We start from the raw sequence: 22,079 nt of genomic DNA, 5'->3' as shown, positions 1-22,079 counted from the left end.
AAATGCAGAAAAAAATGAACGATGATCTTCGCAGTCTGGCTCTTTGGTTTGACAGAAACAAATTAACAGTCAATGCATCCAAGTCTAAGCTTATGCTTTTTGATCATTCTTTAAGAACTGGTCCTTTTTCTACCATGTCTCTAACAATCTGTGGAGAGGACCTTGAGCGTGTTGACAGCTTCAAGTATCTGGGTGTTACTCTTAATGATCGTTTAACATGGGACGATCACATTTTCAGCATTGCATCTAAGATACGCAAACGAATTGCTGTTCTGAACCGAATCAAGTTTCTACTACCACTATCTGCCAGAATAACCTACTACAACACTATGATCAAGCCCATCTTTGAATACAACAGTATTGTTTGGGGAGACAAAAGGAACTCTGTACAGATGGAACTCCTACAAGTACTTCAAAACAGGGCAGCAAAGACGATCCTTGGAAGAGATCTGCATTCATCCGCGACTCAAGCCTTGACAGTGTTAAACTGGATTCCACTGGCCAAGAAAAGAACAATAGACCGCTGTATTTTTGTTTATAAATGTTTAAATCACTTAATTAACCATGACTTTGGCTTTTATTCATTATCACAAATCCATTCTTATAACACAAGATACAAGGACAATCTTAGTTTTGAAGGTGTTAGGACCAACTGGGGTTTGTTTAGAACAGTTCCTCATTGTTCTAAAGACTGGAACTCTTTTAATTTAGAAGTGAGAAATATTGACAGTCTGAAGGTTTTCAAAAAGAAGCTTTTCAAGATTTTTTCATGATCATATCACGAATTTATGATGGTTTTTGGAATTGTCGACCGAGTCCGGGGCGTTGTGGTCGCGCGCGCTGGTGTGGGGCTTGGGTTGCTGGAGGAGCGATCTGGCGTGATTCCTAATTCGTGAATCACGCCAGGTCGCGCCGGGTCGTTTTTCCACGCCTTGGGCCACATATCGGCGCGCTCGCGGCCGAGTTCTCGATTCGGTCAATTATTTTCACTTATATTTTAAATTTTTTTTTAGGACCTCCCTGAAAATCATTTTTATGAGTGGAGTATCCTCATTAAATATTATTATTATTATTATTATTATTATTATTATTATTATTATTATTATTATTATTATTAGTGACTGTGTTGTAGTTAGGGAACTTCCTTTTGTTGATACCTCATAAGTTGGACTTATAATATTCATTAATAATTCACGAGCGTTCTGTCCAATCCGGACTCGCTATTTGTGTCACATGCAATTTTTCCAAGGTGCGCAGTCTACCATGTTCTTCCACGTTCGCTACTAGTAGTTCGCTTGATAGACCTTTTCAAGCCCACTGGAATAGACTTAACAGGTTGTTAAAATGATATATGCTGAGTGACACCATCTGTGACTATAGCTTTAATTATTTCACTTGAAATCATGCAAAGCAGTGATATAGGATGGTAATTTGAATTTTCTTTTTCTTTTTCTTTCTTATAAATTGGTGTTTTTTTTACAAAGATTTAGGAACTGTGCAAGTATTTGCTGACTTCGAGCTTATGGCAGTGTTGTTACGATGGCTTCCGCATTCGGGGAGAAATGTTAAACAAGGATCTTTAGCTCTGTCCGACTTCAACCTAGAAATTTGCTTTTGAATAGCTTCTGCTTTAAACATTGATGTTTAGTTTGACAGATGATAACTTATAAGTGGTTGTAGGTGCTTTATTTTCTTTCATGGTTACAGTCAGGACGTTTAGCCGCCAATAGTTCTCTTACTGTGGAAGTGTTGGTTTAGAATATCAGCTTTTTACTGGTAATCGATTGCGAGTGTGTTGGCTTTACCTGTGATTGAGCATGCTTGTTGCAGATTTCATTGAACATTTTTGACCATCCCCAATACGTATCGTCTAGGTCATAAAAAGCGTGACAAACAGACCATGATGAATTTTCCACATTTTTTTGATTGGAAGTCTTATAATTACGTGCACTCATAATCTTAGGTGGCGGACGTCTTATCTTGGCATCGAGGGTTGCATGAATTAGCTTGTGATCTGATATACCCAATTCCTTACTTCCAGTAGAATCGACTATAGACCAATTCAAGAGAATATTAAGTACTTCATATTCTCTTGACCAATTTTATTAGATATCACTAGATCGATTAGTGTTGCAGAGTTTTCAGTGGGTAACTATTGTTGGCGTGTTAATGTGATCTCGCATAATGAATTGGTTTATAAGATTAATAGCTTGTTTCCAAGATGTCTTGAGGTACCGGTGTCTTGTCTTCATTGTTTTGATATTTTAACCAGATCTTCAGTAAAGACTGTACGAAATTGATTCACTATCACTCAGCGGCCTGTATACTACTCCCATGAGCACCATAGATGATCCCGCGTTTTGACTTTTATACGTTCTATGTTGCTGTTGTCTAAGCACTTTTGATGTTGTACTGATAAGTGATTGGCAACACAAAAGGCGAATCCTCCATCTGATCCTTTATATCTATCTTTCCATATTAATCTATAGTTGTTAATTTTAAGCTGTTGAGGTACAGTGTTGTTTAGACATGTCTCAGTGATTATTTACCAGGATATCATACTACTTGTATTCTTGGAGAAGCAGTTTTATGTCGTGTACTTCGTATCTTCTGATGTTAAGATGAGCAACGTTTAGTGACGTGTTTGTGTTTCGTTGACAATGTCATTCAGACTTCTTGACGAGTTCGGAATAAACGGTTTGGAATTGTTCGAATATACGTGATGATGTTAACTTTTGCGCGCGCTAACTGGACGGTCTAGTGCCGTTTCAATTTAAAAAAAGAATACGAAAAATAATGAAGCACAAAATTTAAAAAATGATAATTTTCTCTATATTCATCTCTACATTTTCCAAATTGTTTACGTATATTTGTAAGACGATGTATAATTAAGGATAATTAAGTCAAAAGCTTGATTAGCAGGCAGCCACTTCAATTCAGTACACGATAAGGACCTTCCTATTAGTATTCATTTTTTATAGACCCTTTACAGTGATTCTCAATCTTGAAATCCCAGAAAAAGAGTTCGTACAAAGTATCTATATAAAACTATTCACTGTTATAATTTTCAAAATGAAGTATATTTTTACTCACTTATCTGGCAGCTTTCTCCCATGTACTCATCCATGCATTGGCAACTATATCCAACTGCATTCCCAACACAGGTTCCATCATTTAGGCAGGGTGATGAATCGCAGTAATCGATGGCTGCCAATAGAGACGGCAATGGCAATGAGAATAGTAATGGAAATTAATATTGAAATTAAAGTCGCACTTTCCATTATTACCATCATTGACACTATACTTGCTTGTCATAAACGTCAAAAGCCCGCGCGGATTATTGACGAAGTGTCTCTGAAAGCTCAGTTTTCTATGATATTCATAAACGTGCGACTCCAAATTATTATCTATTATTAATTCACTATTATTATTATTATCATTATTATTATTATCATTATTATTATTATCATTATTATTATTATCATTATTATTATTATCATTATTATTATTATTATACATCGTGATTGTGATTGTGATAAATATGATAATGATTATGATGATGATTATAATTAATACATTATTATCAGTTAATAAGTATTGCACGAAATTGAGTTAAAAAGGATACATGGATATAAGGGTATAAAGATATGTGGATCTAAGGATATTCTCACCTATTTCACAAACTTGTCCAGTAAATCCTGCACTGCACGTACAACCAAACTGATCTGCATTATTGATGCAAGTTGCTCCATTCAGGCATGGAGTTGAATCACACGGCTTTATCTCTGTATTTAAGAAATATTGACTTCATCATAACTAGGATAATCTTCGGTTTCCTTCCTCCGCAAAAACACCGTGCCCTCACTTTGGTCAGGTTAGAGGCTGTTTCAGAGTATCGATTATTTGAAATAGCGTTGGACTATAACAATCCCCAGTACCCTCAAGTTACCAAAGTAACTTTTGGCTTTTAGGAAAGGAAGAAAACAGCCCATTACCAAAAATATCAATAGCTTATAAAGAATACAAAAATCTAGCCCGACCACAAGAGCTACTCATTTTCGTTGACTCTCAAAACGTCCTTACTATGCTAGCATACCACTTTGTTAATGGAAAATCAATGTTAATGTTAAGCCATAGTTCTTCTTGTTTTGCTGTTCGAGGAAAACTCAAATATCATTTCCATAAAAATTTTCCTCATCACCAAAAAATGTGGTTATCCATATCATGCAGTAATCAACTCGTGACGAGGCAGTGATCCAGTGATCAGCTGGTGACAAGACAACTCTTAACCTGTCCTCATATGATGATCCAGTGATCAGCTGATGACAAGACAACTCTTAGGATATCTTTTTATTCATAAACGTGCCTTCGTAAGAAGTTTTTTTTTTTGGAAAAAGTTAGCATCGCAATTGTTTCCCACTCAATATTACCTCCATAGAAACAATAAAATAAATAAATAAATAAATGAATAGAAATAAAAATAAAAACTGGCAAAACAACAAACGAATATAAAGTTTCCCTCTCACCTTGATCGCACAGGTTCCCAGTAAACCCAGCTTTGCATTCACATCGATGAGTGTCATCCACAAAGTTCACGCGACAAACCTGGTAGTTCTGACAATTGCAGTTATTCTAGGAAAAAGTGGTTTCTTGCATTAAACAGTAGCCATCCCATCAATCCTACCTTATCATCATATAGTCTACTCCGTTTAAGACACACGGACATAGTTACCTCAGCACGCCGATATATTGTGTCTTCTCGATCAACAAGATCGTCAGGATGCATCACGTGATCTGACTCACTTAATTCGCACATTTGTTTCTGATTGTCCTTGTCTTTCCCAAAGCTGTAAGCGATGCATCGATCATCAATGAAACACTTAGACTCACAGTGTGCGTCGTTTGTGGCTTGTTCAGTCTTGATCACGTGGTTCTTCAAAGCTTTGCCTTCAAATGTATCCTTAAACGTCATGCCTTTGCATCCTTCTGCAGCCGCTGCAATTATAAATCATAGTAAATCAACCAACTATGAAGTTATTAGGATTAAGGCCAAAGCTAACCTACGACTCGTTAAATGAATTTTATAACTGAAATGCTTGACAAACTTAAGATTGGCCATTTAGTATAGTAAAGAATTTTCTGTGGGGACAAAACTAGCCCTATGGGGAGAGGAAGTCGGCCTTATCATGACGCAATATAGACGCATGTTTTGTACAGCACTGGGATCGACTGTGGACGATTTTTTGCAATTAATGATTTTTTTCTTGCAATTAAAAACGGGTGAATATTTTGATTGTATAATAAGATATTTTATTAATCTCTTAATGAAGTACCATGATGTAATCGTGCACTTTTTTTTAACCAACATTCATTATGAGTCTTAGCGTGAAACTATGAAATAAATAGACGCATACCTGTGTGAACTCGGGCTTCATGAAAGAAAACTTTGCTAGTGTGGAATGTGCGAGGACTGAGAGTAGGCGCATAAGTGCGTGAATAACCGCCGTTTGTATTACTACGCGGCCACCCCAGACAAAAATCTGGTCATGTAGTTTACAATAGATGGTATACTCCGTCTAAAGTACCATTATGTAGACCTAAAGCTACCTCTACTCCACAATCATCAACGGTTGTTGGTAACTCTTGTGTTGTTATGTAATTATTTGAACTCAAATTATGAAATAATTGATTTGCATAATAATGCACATCTTGACTGAACTTATTATTAATATACTCTGTGGTGACTAAAGTTTTTGAGTGAAATAATTAAGGATGGAAAACTGTTAAAATCCTCCAAAAATATTCTAGCACGAATTTAGCTGTTTGTAAAATGAATATATTTACTAAAGTAGAGTCAACGTTGACTAAAGTATACAAGGAGTAAGCACTTTTTTACTTTTGAGTAGTCTAATTATTCCAAATATTATTAACATTTATTTAAAATCAAACCCTAAAAATACGACTAATTCCTTTAATGTTTAAAAATTCTAATGATTAATCCTAACAGTAACTAGTCTAATAACAATGATATATATCTACTAGCTTTAATTCTGCAATTAAATATTCTCGAAGTAATTACTGTTCGTATGCGTCTCTTTAACTTTAAAAAACTAACATTTTATTTACTTTCCACTGTTAATATAATCATGTCGTTTAGAAGATTTGGGTATACCTGAACTTATACTGTGATAAACAAACTGTCTGAGCTTTCTACTTTTGCTGTTTAGGCGCCTTAGAGTTCGAATTGGTATTCTGGTATTCACGATCACGTGTAAACACTACTAGAACTTGACTTATAATTATAATCTATTATCATCTACTACGTATAGCTCATAAATCGCTGTGGGACCCATCGCTCCCAGATTACTTGAAACTCGAAAAACGCAAAGTCCAATGAATAGCGCAGCACAGCCGTGACGTCATAAAAACGAAAACAAAGGCGAAATTCGGACAAACAAACTTACAAGTTTACTTTCAGCAGAGAATTTTCACAGCCGATCGCAGTTGATCTTAGTTTACATGGGTTATTATTGTAACTTTAAGTAAAAATAATAAAATCGGTTCGTATAACTGATCCTCGTAGCGGTTAATCAGAATGCAATGTTTGTCCGAATCTTTAAGCTATTTTTAGAATCAGCGCGCTGCGCTATTACCGACTTTAAATCTTTTTCACACACAAGTGTATAAAACATATATAAACAAAGCCAAACAGCGCTTGCAGATTCCATAAATATTATTTTTTTTAGATAGACACTAATAGATACCATATAGATACTGAGAGAATAAGTATTATATATGAATGTACTCGCTTAGACTATGTCTTAGTATATGTATGTATTCGTGGATGTATATTGTTATATCTATTATGGTAATAAATGTTTTCATGCTTGTCTGTGGGTGTATGTATATACTTATTTCAATAAAGTTAGTCACCAAAAACCTAGAAAGCTGTGATCGCTGAGAATCATGATGAAATGTTTTATATCCAACAAGTGAAGCTTTTTACAAAAACTGCAGCAGTTGAGGATACTCAGAGGAGGTTAACTTGTAACTGGTAGAAGATCTCAAGTCCATCCACAGTTATCAAGCGGTTGAAACATGTAAAATGTATCTACCCACAATCCTTGTCGGTCTCGGCTTTGTAGCTTTTCAGGTGATTAACTACACTCAATTGAAGAATCGTTGTCGGGTTCAGAAACATAAAACATAGAAGTTGAGACCGAAATTGCACATGGGAAGTACGTTAATTAGATGCATGCTTTGATCGGCGACCCGTGGCATCATCCACTGTTTTTAATACGCGTTTGGCATTCTAAACCGACTGTATGGATGACGCAAATGAATAAATTATAATATAATTATGTCATTTCCCATGTGCCATTTCGGTCTCAGCTTTTATGTTCTATGTTTCTGAACCCGACGACGATTCTTCAATTGAGTGTATGCGTACATACATATGTCTATATAATATATTATGTTAATATATTCTATAATATATATCTGTGTGTGTATGTATGTATGTGTGTATGCGTTTTGTATAATTAGAATATAGTATATATTCCTTTGTTTAATATATATACCTACTTGCAAGAACGTTGACATACGAAAATAGAACATTAGTAATTTAGTGAGAAAGGAATTCATTAAAAGACAAAAGTAAAAAGTTCATCTTCAGTGATCTTCTTTTGTTTTTTAATATAATTCCTATCCCACTAAATCACTAATGTTCTATTTTCGTATGTCAACGTTCTTGCAAGTAGGTGTATATATATAAATTGAATTTTAGACGTTAGGAATGATTCATTGTCTTAGTTGCGACAAATCTGTTTCGTATGACCATCGCGAGACGGCCACACTCATCAGGCAGTTACAATGAATGACCTTAGTTAGGATATATAACTAGCATTTTAAAATCTATTCGTTTTAAATTACAATTGCGTGACATTATGGTCTAAATTTCTTAAGTGTGTATCTATTACGATGGGGGCACAGACTTGCTAATTCGTTGCGTTTGTTAAGTGTACATAGGTGATTTTTACAAATCATGATGAATTTTTCGCTTAAACATAGGTTACATTTTTTGTTAACATTATCATAAGGTTTACATTTTTTAATAATCTTCCATTTAATATCAAAGTCCCTATTCTCGTCTTTTAGGTTCCATATGTGCTTTGACAGTTCTGTTGAGTTTCTATTTTTGCTGAGTTTAAAGGATGACATATGGTTCCTGTAGCGTTCTTTAAAGTTTGTTGCTAGTCCTATGTAGGTGTCTGTTGAAGTTTACCGTGACGATGGCTTGATAGCATGTAAAGCAACACCAAGAAAAATCGAGCAGATCAAAAAACAAGTCACGCAAGCATTCAAAGCAAACGATCTCAAGATCACCATAGACGCAAACAAGAAAATTATGAACTTCCTCGACGTAACACTTAACCTAACAAATTCAACCTTCAAGCCATATATGAAACCCAACAAAAAACTATTATATGTCCACAGACAAAGTAACCACCCCCCATCACTACTAAAGAATATACCCCTTAACATCAACAAAAGACTCGCCAACATAGCCTCAAATCAAGACGTTTTCAACGAGACCATAACCCCATACCAGGAAGCAATCAACAACAGCGGATACAACCACGAACTTACATATCAACAACCGATTAACAACAACAACAACAACAACAACAACAACAAAAAAAAAAAAAAAAAAAAAAAAAAAAAGAAACATTATATGGTACAACCCACCTTGAAACACAACTGTAAAAAGAAACCTCGGACGAAAGTTTTTGAACGGCGTCGACAAATGTTTTCCTAAAACCCACCGACTCCATAAAATCTTCATTAGACACACCCTGAAACTCAGCTATTCCTGTATGCCTAACGTTAAATCCACAAGCAATGATACTCAACCCGACCAGCAACAAAAAGAATGTAACTGCAGACAAAAACCCAATTGCCCTCTCGATGGAAAATGCCTACAGAACAACGTAATCTACCAAGCCACAGTAACAACAGAAACATCAACAGACACCTACATAGGACTAGCAACAAACGTTCTCAAACTCATGAATATTTAATGAGGAGAAAACAAAGCAAATCACTACTGTGACGGTGGTTTGGAAATGTGTTCTTTAAAATTTGCATTAAATTTCGTAAACTTTTTCTTTGATTTTCTCCAAGAAATATTCATTAGTTTGAGAAGTAATATCAAACACTCGGCTGCGCCTCGCTTTTTCAACTCACTTTTCGGTGTTTGGAAATCGGAGGAAGAACTCTCTCGCGTGCTTGAAATATTACTTAAAGAACGCTACAGGAACCATATGTCATCCTTTAAACTCAGCAAAAATAGAAACTCAACAGAACTGTCAAAGCACATATGGAACCTAAAAGACGAGAATAGGGACTTTGATATTAAATGGAAGATTATTAAAAAATGTAAACCTTATGATAATGTTAACAAAAAATGTAACCTATGTTTAAGCGAAAAATTCATCATGATTTGTAAAAATCACCTATGTACACTTAACAAACGCAACGAATTAGCAAGTCTGTGCCCCCATCGTAATAGATACACACTTAAGAAATTTAGACCATAATGTCACGCAATTGTAATTTAAAACGAATAGATTTTAAAATGCTAGATATATATATAAATATGATTTCGCTGTCCAACCCGTTCCGAAAACGCTCGACATCTTTTAGTGTGAGTCTACCGCGAACGATGTGTGGGTTTGAGCGCAGAAGACAGCAAAATTAGAGCCATTACTTGCAAATTTCAGTACTCATGGGTTCTGCAAACGCACGTGCACACAGTGCCATACGTCAGACCGATACCCTAAGCACATGCTCAGTTGATATAAGCGAAGTACGCATGCGTGTTTGATGTCCCAGGCGTTAAGTGCGCATGCCTGCTTTTTGTGGACGAACATAGAAAATACGACGAATAATAACGGGCGTTTTATAATTCGGGACTTCCTTCGGAAAGAAGCCCGAGCAAAAAATGGGGTTCCCCGAATTCATTCAGAAATTTTTTTTTTTACAAATAGGGCTTGCGGCCGTGTTTTCGGCTAACCATGTCAGGATACTATGTAAATTGCGAGCTCTCTTAGTCCATATCGCTTGGAAATAATAACATAAACATTTTCGAATGATACTTACGTCAACATCTTATGAGTATAAATTCGAAGTCGCTCATTTTATTGTGTTTAAGAATGAGTTTTCAATTGTTAAATTTCCAATATAGTACAATTTGACGGTGCATACTTTACAATATGAATTTTCGGACATTTTCGCGATGCATTCAAAATCTAGCCCAATGATCTACCTTCATTTTTGTGGCTGCTGCGCTTGCGCAGGAACCACTTTTGCTATCGTTTGGGTCTTTGAAAGCAATTAATGGAACAATGGAACGCTTTCGGAACCAATGAGCAGAGACACTGTTCGTCGTCTATTTTTCGAACCCAATCAGAAAAGAAAACACTGTTCTTAGTCTGTTTTTCGTCCGTTTACGATGACATACGACTACCCAAGTTATGTGCTCTGCTTCTTGCTTTGCCTGGTTCTGTATTGTGAACGAGCTGAACAAGTTAACTTTCTTACAAGTAAAATGTTTTGTAAAATAATGTATGTTTCACAGCTTTTGAAATTCTAATTAATTCCAATTCTGGTTAGTAAAATGAAAGTTGTTTTAAGGATTTTTGAAATTTTAGTTTGACATTTTCGTCATGTTTACACAATATTCCGAATTGAACTCATGAGGAGAGAATAGCAACATTCTCTAGACTAATGAGCCTAAATTCATCCAAACACAATTCATTTGTACTTTAATTAAATACATTTTTTATATTAACAGAAACATCCTATTATTTTACACAAGTTGAAGACCTTTACTAGTCTCTACATTCACTCTGTTTTTATCATCTTGTAATCAAAAATGTGCTTAAATATTTTCACATACCTATAAAACCTATTCTTTAAATGCAAAATATTGTATATATTCAGTGTATACTTTACCCATTTAGCTCAATTATAAACTATCACAAATTGTAATGTGTCGTTGGTTTCAATGAAATCACAGATTGGTATATTAGGACGAAGAAAAAAACTCTTTACAGAGCAAAAGGGACACGGACGTTTCTCAAACAATCATATTTAAATACATTCCAAAATGCCTAAAAAGATTGATTTTTATCAAGCCGAATATATAATTTTGATTCTGAACACATTCGAACATTTAATACGCCGTGAAATTCCAAATGTGAATTATATCTGCGGAATAAAACTAAAAAACTATATTTTTACATTCAGAATGGACATTTTTTTATTAATAAAGCACCTGGAGTTATCCAAGCAAATATACCCCTTGCAGCACTTTGGAATGCAGCTCAATCTGGGGGAAAAAAACAATAGGTTCCATGGCCAATTCTCAGGAGATTGGATTTCGCTTTTGTTTTGTCCCCCAGATCGAGATGCTTTGACGTCACATGCCGGGGATCTATAGGCGAAATTCCAAGTTTTTTGCCCATTTTTAAGCCTCTTGAAAGTTGGAGACGTGACAATTTTTTCAGTGCAAAAGAGGCCAACTCTAGCATAATGCAGCAGCCACATGCGCTGTTTGAGCACCTATTTTTTGATGTGTTGTAGCTTTAGTAAACCTGGACTTACTAGAAAAATCAGGGTAGGTCACCGTGTAAGATTTTTAGATAATCCCCGTTAATCCGCCATATTGAAATAGCTCCACTACAGGAAGCCTCATGGGAATTGTTTGAGCGCATTCTTTCTACACATGATGACGTCATTCCAATGTTTTGATAAGCAAAATACTATAGAAACTTCTTTAATATTTTATAGCTCTTAAACAAAGTTGGGCACCCAACTTTTTAAAACTTTTTTTTGAAAGCACTACGGGTATGATATCTAATTTTAGAGAACAAAAATAAAAAAATCTAACGATGGGAACTAAAAATTTGACTTTTGTGTGTGATTCGTGTGTGCTTCAGGTCTACTCTTATAGCGCAATAACGTTTTATGTTTTTCTAATTTTTAACACAAATTTCAAATGCTAACTAGTTATGTGGTTATTTTCTAGACTTCTGTGAAAAATGGAGACGATCAGTTAATTTTTCAGTAAAATATGTATATTTTTTGACAGCTTTCTATCAGATTACGTTGTTCGCGCGTTTTTACCGGAAAAAGGGTGAACTTCTACGCATTCTGACGGCTAAACGAAGTCGGGGGCCCCCACTTTTTATTTACTTTTTTTACTTCTAGTATGATACACTTTCGTCATGCAAAATTTAAAAAAAACTGACAATGGGATCTTTTACCTTGAATAAACGTAAATAATATTCTTAAATGTTCAAGATATTTGTTTTCTGGAGCCAAATATTTACGAAAAGTATTTTGTGTGGTCTGTTTTTCTGTTCTGTGCTATCAATATCTGAAGGAGATTACCGAATATTTTGATCACGAAATACAAAGGAAAGATGCCGGTCTGATGTCTGGTAAGGTGTTGAGTGAATGAAGTCATTAGCATTTGTAAAAACATCCGCTAAAAGAAATACTGCAAATCAGTATCTGTATCAGTTCTATTCCATTATTAACAGTATACTCTTGTCAGTGGCATCTCTGTTACTCATACAATGAGAATGGGAGATATGGCGGTCGAGCTTAGCAGCTAAAGAGTGAAAACTGCGCTTGAAATAAAAGGGGGGAGTGGGAGGAAAACGAGAAAACCTGCCAAGCACGGTCGCAGAGTATGAGTAGCAGAACCACAGTACATCTCAGCAGCTGGCTGACACTTTCCGGTAGTTATCTCGAAGAGTGATGTCAAGGAGGAGTGATCTCATTTATATTCGTACAGAGATACCGCTGACTATAGTATTGTCTTGTCAGTGGCATCTCTGTTACTCATACAATGAGAATGGGAGATATGGCGGTCTCCACTACCTAAGCCGAAAGAAGTTGTAATGACGGCCTTTATAACAACTCTTAAAATGTTGGGAATAATATTCAATCACATTAACTTTGCGACATATCCAGGATAGAACTTCAAAGGAAACTTCAGAATTAAAGGCTACAAGAGATTCCCATGTTTCATAGTGTTCGAGGAGCTGGCCTGCCCGGAATATACGCGGATCGCCAAAGGCCAGCATTGACGCATCTGCTGCCGCTTTCCCATTGTGAACGGCATGTAGAAAATCTTCACTAATACGTTAATTATTGGCTGTCATCCCCTGGACTAATGGAGCTTATTTACAGTTAACCCAACAAGTGTACTGAAGAGGAATGACAATGGTTGGGTCAAAAGAAGAGTCCAATTCCCTAGTTGGAAAATTCAGACTGGCCTGGGAAAAAGGGAAGAGAACAAAATCAAACAACTTGGGAACAATCGAAAGCGAAACCCGTGGGAAGCCCAGGGGATGACAGCTCTGAAATATTACAGCTGATTAAAGCTTATGTAAAAGGAAACCGATCACAACGCAGGAAACCCACAAAGAGCAAATTACTTTTCTAAAAGAAGAAAACAAATATAGCCGGGTTCCCTGTGTAATGAACGCACAAATTAAACGTATATAAAGGTGTGAAATAGATCACACTCGCTATGCAAATGAGTAGATGAACCGCATCCTTTGAAATAACACGAGATATTTTAGAAGCCTAACACAAAAACGTGAATAAAAGCACATTGAAAAACAACGAAGCAGTAGGAAATGGGCTAAAATAAGATACGCTTTATTTTGTTTTATTTTAAAATAGAACCAAAATAGTTGCCATAAAAGACGGCCAAGCGAAAACTCGCTTAAAACTTAGCAAACGCCAAAGATGAACGTGTATAAAGAGGTTGGACTAACGTAAAAGCAAAATGAAAATGACAACAACAAAATACCTCGAGAGCTGGAGGATGAAAAACCACATTTTGTTGGCCTGCTAGTTGAGGCTGTTGGCCTGCTTGAACGGGTAAACCTTGTTGGTCTGCTTGAGGCTGTTGTTTGATTTGGCGTTGGGACATTTTGGTGTTTGAAATAACGTGAGATTTCAGGAGCTGTTAACGGTCGGCAGTTATCTCGAAGAGTGATGTCAAGGTGGAGTGATCTCATTTATATTCGTAGAGATAACGCTGACAATAGCACAGCAATTAGCTGAACTGAACGGAGACTCTATTCTATTCTAGATTAAAGTTCTTAAAAAGAAGTCCTTTGAAGGCTTTACTGTCTTTTGTTAATCTTCTGGCCTGATCTTTATCAATGTTTAGTACTTTTTCGATCTTTATCCATGGATCTCTGACATATTTTTTGGTTGGTTTGATGAAAAGTATTTTTTTGTAAGATTGGAGTTCGGTCGTCTAATACGTGAGCGATATATTTTAAATATCGAAAATAAAAGATATCTCGTAGTGGTGGAGTCCCAATTATCCGTTCAACATCAGTATTTTTGTATTTGAGTGCAAAAGTCTCTTCGTCATCACTATCTGTTTTTTTCTTCTAGCCATTTTTTATCATCCTTCTTAGAAGGCCGTGCCAGCATGTTTCGAGTTTTTTCAAGGTCTTCCTCATTCGGTAATTGTGCTTCTGTGCAATAAAGAAGTCTAGATCTAATACAGGATTCTAAGATTTTCTTTCTAGTTTTCATGGACACTTAATTGTCTGTGAGAACATTCTTTAGATCGTGAAATTTGCCAGTTACACTGATAATTCTGTTGTCAACAAAAGAATCTTTTGGGTCGCTGTAAAACGTATGCCCCAGATACTTAAATTCCTTAACTTTTTCAATATACAATTAACATATTCTCAATATCGTTTTCAGAAACGTTCAGGGCCCAGTTGTTCAAAGGCATACCCCTAATCCCGGACCCGGACCCGGACCCGGACCCGGACCCGGACCCGGACCCGGACCCGGACCCGGACCCGGACCCGGACCCGGACCCGGACCCGGACCCGGACCCGGACCCGGACCCGGTCCCGGACCCGGACCCGGACCCGGACCCGGACCCGGACCCGGACCCGGACCCGGCCACGGACCCGGACCCGGACTCGGACCCGGACCCGGACCCGGCCACGGACTCGGACACGGACTCGGACCCGGACTCGGACCCGGACTCAAAAAAAACAAAAAAAAACAAAAAAAAACAAACAAAAAAAAAACAAACTAAAATGCATATATATATAATAGGACCAAAAAAATAAATAAATAAAAATAAATAAATGTATTATAAAATATATTGATATTACTCAAAAAAAATATAATATATCATCTACACCGTACCCTCAGGACACGACTCATTTGCCGTTATTCATAATAAGAGCCAATCTGTAGACGGGGCCACACTGTTTGAATATTCACCACTGAAAGTATCGTGTACGAATCGTGGGATCGAGTTGGCCAAGCTTGAAATAATTCCTTCGGAAATGCTATTAATCTTGTCTTTATTAGGCTTTTTAAACTGGTGTTGAATCTCGGAAATTAAAAAAGGACTATATTAGGGAAATCCTCAAGAAACATCTCGTAAAATAACAGTATTTAATGCTTTCGTGGTTTATTTCAAGATACTAGACTATAACATTGGACGAAAAAAGAGCGAAATAACCATAGATATTATAGACCCCTAACGTAAACAACTGATTAAATGTCACGGGAAATTTAATTCAAACACTAAGAAATGCCTGCAGAAATTCAGATAAAATAATCGAAAATTTTGATTTACCCATACCCTATAAAGCATATATTTAAGAATATACTGTTGTAATCTAAAACTTTAAACGGTGACGTGGGTATAGATCTGAAAGTTAAAGAAGTCCCGAGCCAGAAATATCCAAGCTACAAAGATTCAGTTGAATTCCGTTTTGTTTAGGTGATGTCACGTATTAAGCCGTTTACGTACGCTTTTTCAATCCAAACTGAGGGCAGTAAAATGTAACACCCGAAGGAATTATTTCACGTCTTGTCCAAATCGATCCCACGATTCGTACACATCAAAATATTTTCAGTGGCAATAAATATCCAAAAAGTATCATTACGAATAACGCCAAATGAGTCGTGCCCTGAGGTCAATGTCTAGATGAGTAACATGTAGATGATATATTTTTATCTAGAACTGAAATTAAGACTTATTAGAAAATTACTTCACGTCTTGGTGAACTCGATCCAACGATTTATATACATCAAGATATTTTCAGTTGGTAAATATTCAAACAGTCTGACATCTAAAGATCAGCTATTATTACGAATAACGCCAAATGAGTCGTGTCCTGAAGTCACGGTGTAGATGACATAATATATTTTTGTGTAATATTTATCATTTCTATTTATTTTTTATTTTATCTTATTTTATTTTATTTTTTGGTCCTATTATATATATACGCATTTTAGTTGTTTTTTTTTTAGTCCGGGTCCGGGTCCGGGTCCGGGTCCGAGTCCGAGTCCGAGTCCGGGTCCGGGTCCGAGTCCGGGTTTAGGGGTATGCCTTGTTCAAAGCCCGATTAGTGCTAATCCTGGATTAACTCTTAATAAGAGCTATAGAGATAATCCTGGATAAGCGCTAATGCAGCTTTGAACAACCCGGCCCAGTAGACTTCTTTTGTCCATGAGTTCTAAGTCATTGAGAACTTTTTTTTTTTTTTTAAGCTAATCTGTAGACCATATCTAGAACAAGTGTTATGAGAGAGAAAATGAATGTTTTTACAGACTAAGCTAGACATCAGTTTTTTAATTACTATTTCTTATCATATGAAAACGAGATAAAGAACGATGAATTAGTTATTGAAAATATCAATATAAGATTTCAGTAAGGCTACCATCACGCACACGTTTAGATGATGGTATGCTTTGAATTTACAAGTAAACCTCTTAGCTCCTCCCATTAGCATGTACACCTCTGGTTACACCCTAAACACTCTTTCCCCCTTTGCTTAGTTATTTTGGCACTATTCTTTTAAATCTTATGATATAATTATTCCTCGTAGACCTTTCTATACATTTACCAAATACTCATATGATATCTTTAGTTTGAGCTATGTTTAGTTCTATGATTTTCACTCGTATTACTATAATAAGATATCACACTTAGGAATTTACTATTTCCATTAGCCAATCAAGACTCAGCGATAATATCATATTGATTGTAGAATGACACCTGTCATGAAGTTATTATAAATAGAGCTCATGTAATTAGTTTAAGTCAGAAGAGCAGATAGAGTATAGAAGAAGAGAAAGTAGAATAAAGATCCCAAGTAGCTCTTACCGAGAGCGAGCCATCCCATAACATTGGTGGAGACCCGTGGTTTCTGTGATCTCCAATCCCATAACACAAGTAGGGAGAATAAGAGAAAAATATCAAATGCCCATGGCAGGATTCGAACCCACGTCTTCGGTATTCTAGTCCGATGTGTTAATTAACCACTACACTACAAGGACCAACCACGCTGGTAACGCAGCCGGAATAGAATCTTTTCGAATTGCCAAATTACCGCTGTGTTTCTTGATTACAGACTCATTTGCACAGGGTTAGCTTCGAGTTTGTGCACAATATTCACGTGTTCCAGTCAAGGCCCATCGAATTTCAAAGTGTTGTCTTGTTGAAGTTGTGCATTCTTTAATTTGCCGTTGGTATTTGTGAATATTTAAACACTGATACGAAGCTAACCCTGTGCAAATGAGTCTATAATCAAGGAACACAGCGGTAATTTGCAATTCGAAACTGGTCTATATGAAATTTAGTGTATTCTAGAACAAGTTGTGTATGCAATATCCAAAATAGCCTGTAAGTTAGAAAGATCCTTTGAGAAAATTGCAACATCATCTGCACATAGTAGCCATGTAATCATTTCAGTTCCATTCATGCGGCCAGTGTTCGTTGAGGGGAAAAACCTAATAATTTTTTAAACTACCCTGTTTTCCCCCAACTGGTCTTGATTGAAATCTCTGAGAAAACAAAACGAACTTTTCTCTTTCATAGGAATACATTAGGTACGTATTCCTCATTTCCCAGATGGCAAAATTTGTATTTTTTCCGGAAAGAATAAGAAGTTTACCCTTATAAAAGCTTAAGGTCCGCTCATCTATCTCCTTTTGCTTTAAAATTCCATGTGAATGTTTTTTTTTTAATTAAATGGAGACCACTTTCCATATATCGTAGTTATCGTAGCAAAACTAGATATCGCTCATTCTTTAATAATAAAAGTGATGATAATATAACAAATTAATCAATGGAAAATCTGCTTCAAAGGGTGGTCCTTACAAAGTCCTCAGGCAACTTAGACCTTGGAATTTGGAGCACGAACGACGAGGCGGTTAAAAGTACTATAGCTAAGGCGGGCTCTCAGTCACTACACCGCTATAAGACCTATAAGACCTGTAAGACCATGGTACGCTGGGATCTCTGGTCTGCCAGCTCGTTTATTGGTTGCTCTACAAAGTAGCCAAATGATTACGAGTACAGTGGCTGTCATTAAGGATTGCTTACTCGACCACTAAGTAATGTAATCATGCTAAATCATACGAAAATACATGTTCAATTGAAAAAAATTCTTATTTCCTAACTATTGCATACCGTACGTAACCATCCGTGCTTCCAATCTCAAACGCGGTTTCTTTAAAACTAATAAAGATACATGGTTTTGTCTTCAAAACAACTACTTACCAAGAACAGAAGCGTGAAGGATATAAATTCCAAGCCACAAGAAAAAAGAACGTCTCATCATCACCTAGCGGCTGTTGGGAGAATTCCTTGATATGGCAGGTAAAGGATTATGAGTGAGGCTGACTTCGTACATCAGCACTTTAATAGTATGAAAGATATATAAAGTCATCAATAATGGATTATTTATAATTATGATTATTATTATTCATAATTGGAAATGCAAAGCTAGTGTGTGCAATTATAGTTTTCAATTGAAATAAATTTGTCTCAATGCTAATGTATTTTGGTTTTCCTTTTCTTCAGTCATAATTGCAAAGTTTTTAAGAGTACATGTCTGTAAACCGTATGTTTGAATCTTACAGACATTCGCTCTTAAACCATACTAAGGTTGATGTTTATGCAGCAAAGCTAGACTTAAGTCAAAAATCACAGTAAATATTCTCAATAGCTGCATTGTCACGCACAAATTACTGGAGTTCATCTTGACCGCTGAGTCTTGAAAAACATTGTAAATATTAATGACTGTTATCAAGAGAAAATTAGCTAGTTCATTTTCTCTTAGTGTTATTTTTTACCTATTCACCGCTTCTTCTCCTTGTTTTCCCCGTCCGTCTCCCTCTCGCTGCCTTGCCGCCCCCAGTAAATCCACAAAAGAGATCCTTTGAAAACCGAGGGTATTTTCACTGCCATCTTTCTTTCGAAAATTTGTCAAGATGGTAATATCAAAAATTAAATATCTCGAAAACTTGTGAAGAAACTTCCGTTTGCCTTTTTTCTTTTGAGCCAAATATTAAGTTCTTTGTAGAAAAGTAGCTTTAGAAAGTCATTATGTAATATATTTTTGCTAGAGTAGTCTGAAAACTCTCTGAAAAACAAATATGAGTTTTAAATTCAGCTCTTTCAGTAATTCTCATTTATTATTTATTATATTCCAGAACTTTTCTAATCAATGAAGTGTTTTTGGGTTGTTTTAAATCATTTCTAACGTTTTAAAGATTACTTCAACCCTAAGTTTAACGATAAATTTTGTCGAGCTTTTTCGACCTAAGCGATCATCAAAACTATTGATAATTTAGGCTTGAAGTAACCGTTGAAATATTAGAAATAAATATTCTGAGTAGATGTTCTGGAAGAAGGTCTTTATAAGTAATGCCTCTCTACGGTTAGTTAGTCAGCTGTCGCACAGCTTACGGTTAATTTTCATGCTTTGCAGTAATTGAAAATTGAAATTTTGTCTATATCAATGCTTGAATTCCTTTGCAAAAATCCTCATGCTTTAAATATTGATGGTCAGTCAGTTCAATTAAGTACTATGGACGACACGTAAGAACGTCCTTATTACCGGAGACTTTAATGCAAATTTACTACTAAATTCAGATACTTATGGGGAAAAAACTTCGTCGGTTTACAGCTACAAAAATGTGATAAAGAAACCAACTCGTACAACTGAAACTACAAATATTTTGTTGGATTTGATACTTCAGTGACTCCTCTAAAATTAGAGATGCTGATGTATTGGATTTTGCAATTGCTGACCATAAGTTTATCTATGCTGTTTACAATTTAATTCCAAAGAAACAAAATCCTTTGATTCTGAAATCGCAAAGCTTTAACTATAGATACTGCAAAGGGATAAAAAAAGATGTTTATTTCGGGATGGATCTTTTGTACGGTGTCACCGCAGCAATGTCATTCAAAAGAAAACATAAAACGTGAGTAGAGGATTTTACGTGAGTTCAAATATTTATCTGTTTTAGTATTTTTAACACGAATGAATTTAATAAAATAGAGATTTTTGTTACGTTTTTTTCAAATGTTATTTATCTCCGCAAGCGGCACAAATCGACAAATCGACAAACGAGCGTGCGCGTGTGCGCTATATTCACCTGTAGATGAATATAGTTGCATAAGTCGTAAATTGTGACCAATGAGCGCGCCGGATTTATTATATCTATTGTGCACAAATACTAGATTTATTTTATGGCATTGGAAAAAATTGCCCATACATTTGGAATATTTGCTCTTTTCTGTCTTTTTCCTCTCTTTCCAAAGCAAAAGGTTGTTCTGAAAAGGAAAGTTATATAGCACAAGTAAACTGCGTGACACAACAGTCTAAATGACCCTAAATCTTCTGTTCTTTCGCTAACTACTTTAGTTAGCGTGTTTTCGAGGCTACGAAACCTAAGAAACCATAAGAGGCGAATGTATAGGCCAACAGATAGTATGAGCTTATAAAATCAGCAAAAATACGAATATAAATTTTACCAAATGCCTATGAATTATATACCAAAATGTTCAGGAAAGCCCGGGGTTTTCAAATCCACTTCTGTTTTTTTGACAGGTTCTGTTTTGTTTTAAGGAGAGACGATTTTTTAGCTTGACCCCGGTTATGTCATGAGTTTTCTCTTGTAAAATACACCCAATAGCGTACATTCAACTCAAAAAGTACGGTGTTTTTTTTCCAATAGAATTCAATCTAAACCATATAATACAGTCCTTGAATAGCTGAATTAACTGAATCCACTTCTGTTTTTTGCCGCTACAGATAGTCATTATTTTGAGAAAAGATCCAAAAACCGTGTTTTTGAGAAATAATTTGTGTGGGCTCACATGAGGGGGCGTGAGCTTGAAATCGTAGCCGACCAAATGTTAACAGATTTTTTAAGTACTACCTGTGGTGTAACGGAAGATGAAATACCACAGGAAGCCCAAGATACTCCTAAATAAGGTAAAGGGATCTAAATCAGGTTAAGGGATACTAATTAATCAGGTAGGGGATACTCCTAAATCAGGTGAAGGGATACCTCTAAATAATTAGGTTACTCTTAAATACGGCCATTTGAAAAAAGGATACTCTTAAATACGATCATTTGAAAAAAGGATACTCTTAAATACGGTCTTTTGGAAAAAAGGATACTTTTAAATATGGTCATTTGAAAAAAAGCACGACGCTTTTTGTTGTGTTTTAGAAAGCCTTCTATTAAGATACGCACGAGCTGGGCAGGGATTGGATGGTAGTAGTTTTTAATTTTCGCCCAGTTCCCAACTATATGATGCTTCGGCTAGAACATTTTCTTGCGTAATTCGTACACCCAAGGGCAGAAGGATTTAATCGCCGTCAGGTCCGAAGTCCATACGCCGCCTCAGCTCTGCGGATGTCTCGGGGGTATGGCAAAGTAGAATCATTTTTTAAATCTTCTTTCATACAATTTTCGAAGGGGGGTTCGAACCCCATTGGATCCAGATAATATTTTTCATAAAAAAAATATATCATCATGAATTTGAATATTAAAAAAAAAAAGTGATTATCTTATTAAGTTTTTGTCATATTCCAATTTAGAATTAACAATTAATTACACAAAATATTAATTATTGCTCAACCCATCCCGAATCCTCTCTTTACATTTCTATAATGGGACACATAGAGTTTGCTTTCACG

At 35.9% G+C, this 22,079-nt stretch overlaps 1 protein-coding gene across 2 annotated transcripts in view; it reads right to left on the bottom strand.

The window, feature by feature from the left end:
• LOC116304940 (aggrecan core protein-like) overlaps nucleotides 1-18,763 on the bottom strand; it is a 41,146-nt gene extending 22,383 nt beyond the window's left edge. For both annotated transcript variants that reach the window (XM_089025361.1, XM_089025360.1), the window contains exons 1-5: nucleotides 18,641-18,763; nucleotides 4,733-4,995; nucleotides 4,527-4,632; nucleotides 3,672-3,785; nucleotides 3,094-3,207 (exon numbers count right to left, since the gene is read on the bottom strand). In XM_089025361.1, the coding sequence (XP_088881487.1) occupies nucleotides 3,094-3,207; nucleotides 3,672-3,785; nucleotides 4,527-4,632; nucleotides 4,733-4,995; nucleotides 18,641-18,701 (658 nt within the window). In that variant the 5' untranslated portion in view covers nucleotides 18,702-18,763. The remainder of the gene's footprint in view (nucleotides 1-3,093; nucleotides 3,208-3,671; nucleotides 3,786-4,526; nucleotides 4,633-4,732; nucleotides 4,996-18,640) is intronic.
• Between the last annotated feature and the right edge of the window lie 3,316 nt (nucleotides 18,764-22,079).

This window comes from Actinia tenebrosa, unplaced genomic scaffold (genome assembly GCF_029948245.1).
Source record: "Actinia tenebrosa isolate PJP-AT-01 unplaced genomic scaffold, QUT_ActTen_1.0 utg1471__unscaffolded, whole genome shotgun sequence".
Taxonomy (NCBI): domain Eukaryota; kingdom Metazoa; phylum Cnidaria; class Anthozoa; order Actiniaria; family Actiniidae; genus Actinia; species Actinia tenebrosa.
Note: the sequence above shows the minus strand (reverse complement) of the source record. Positions and strands in the feature narration are given on the sequence as shown.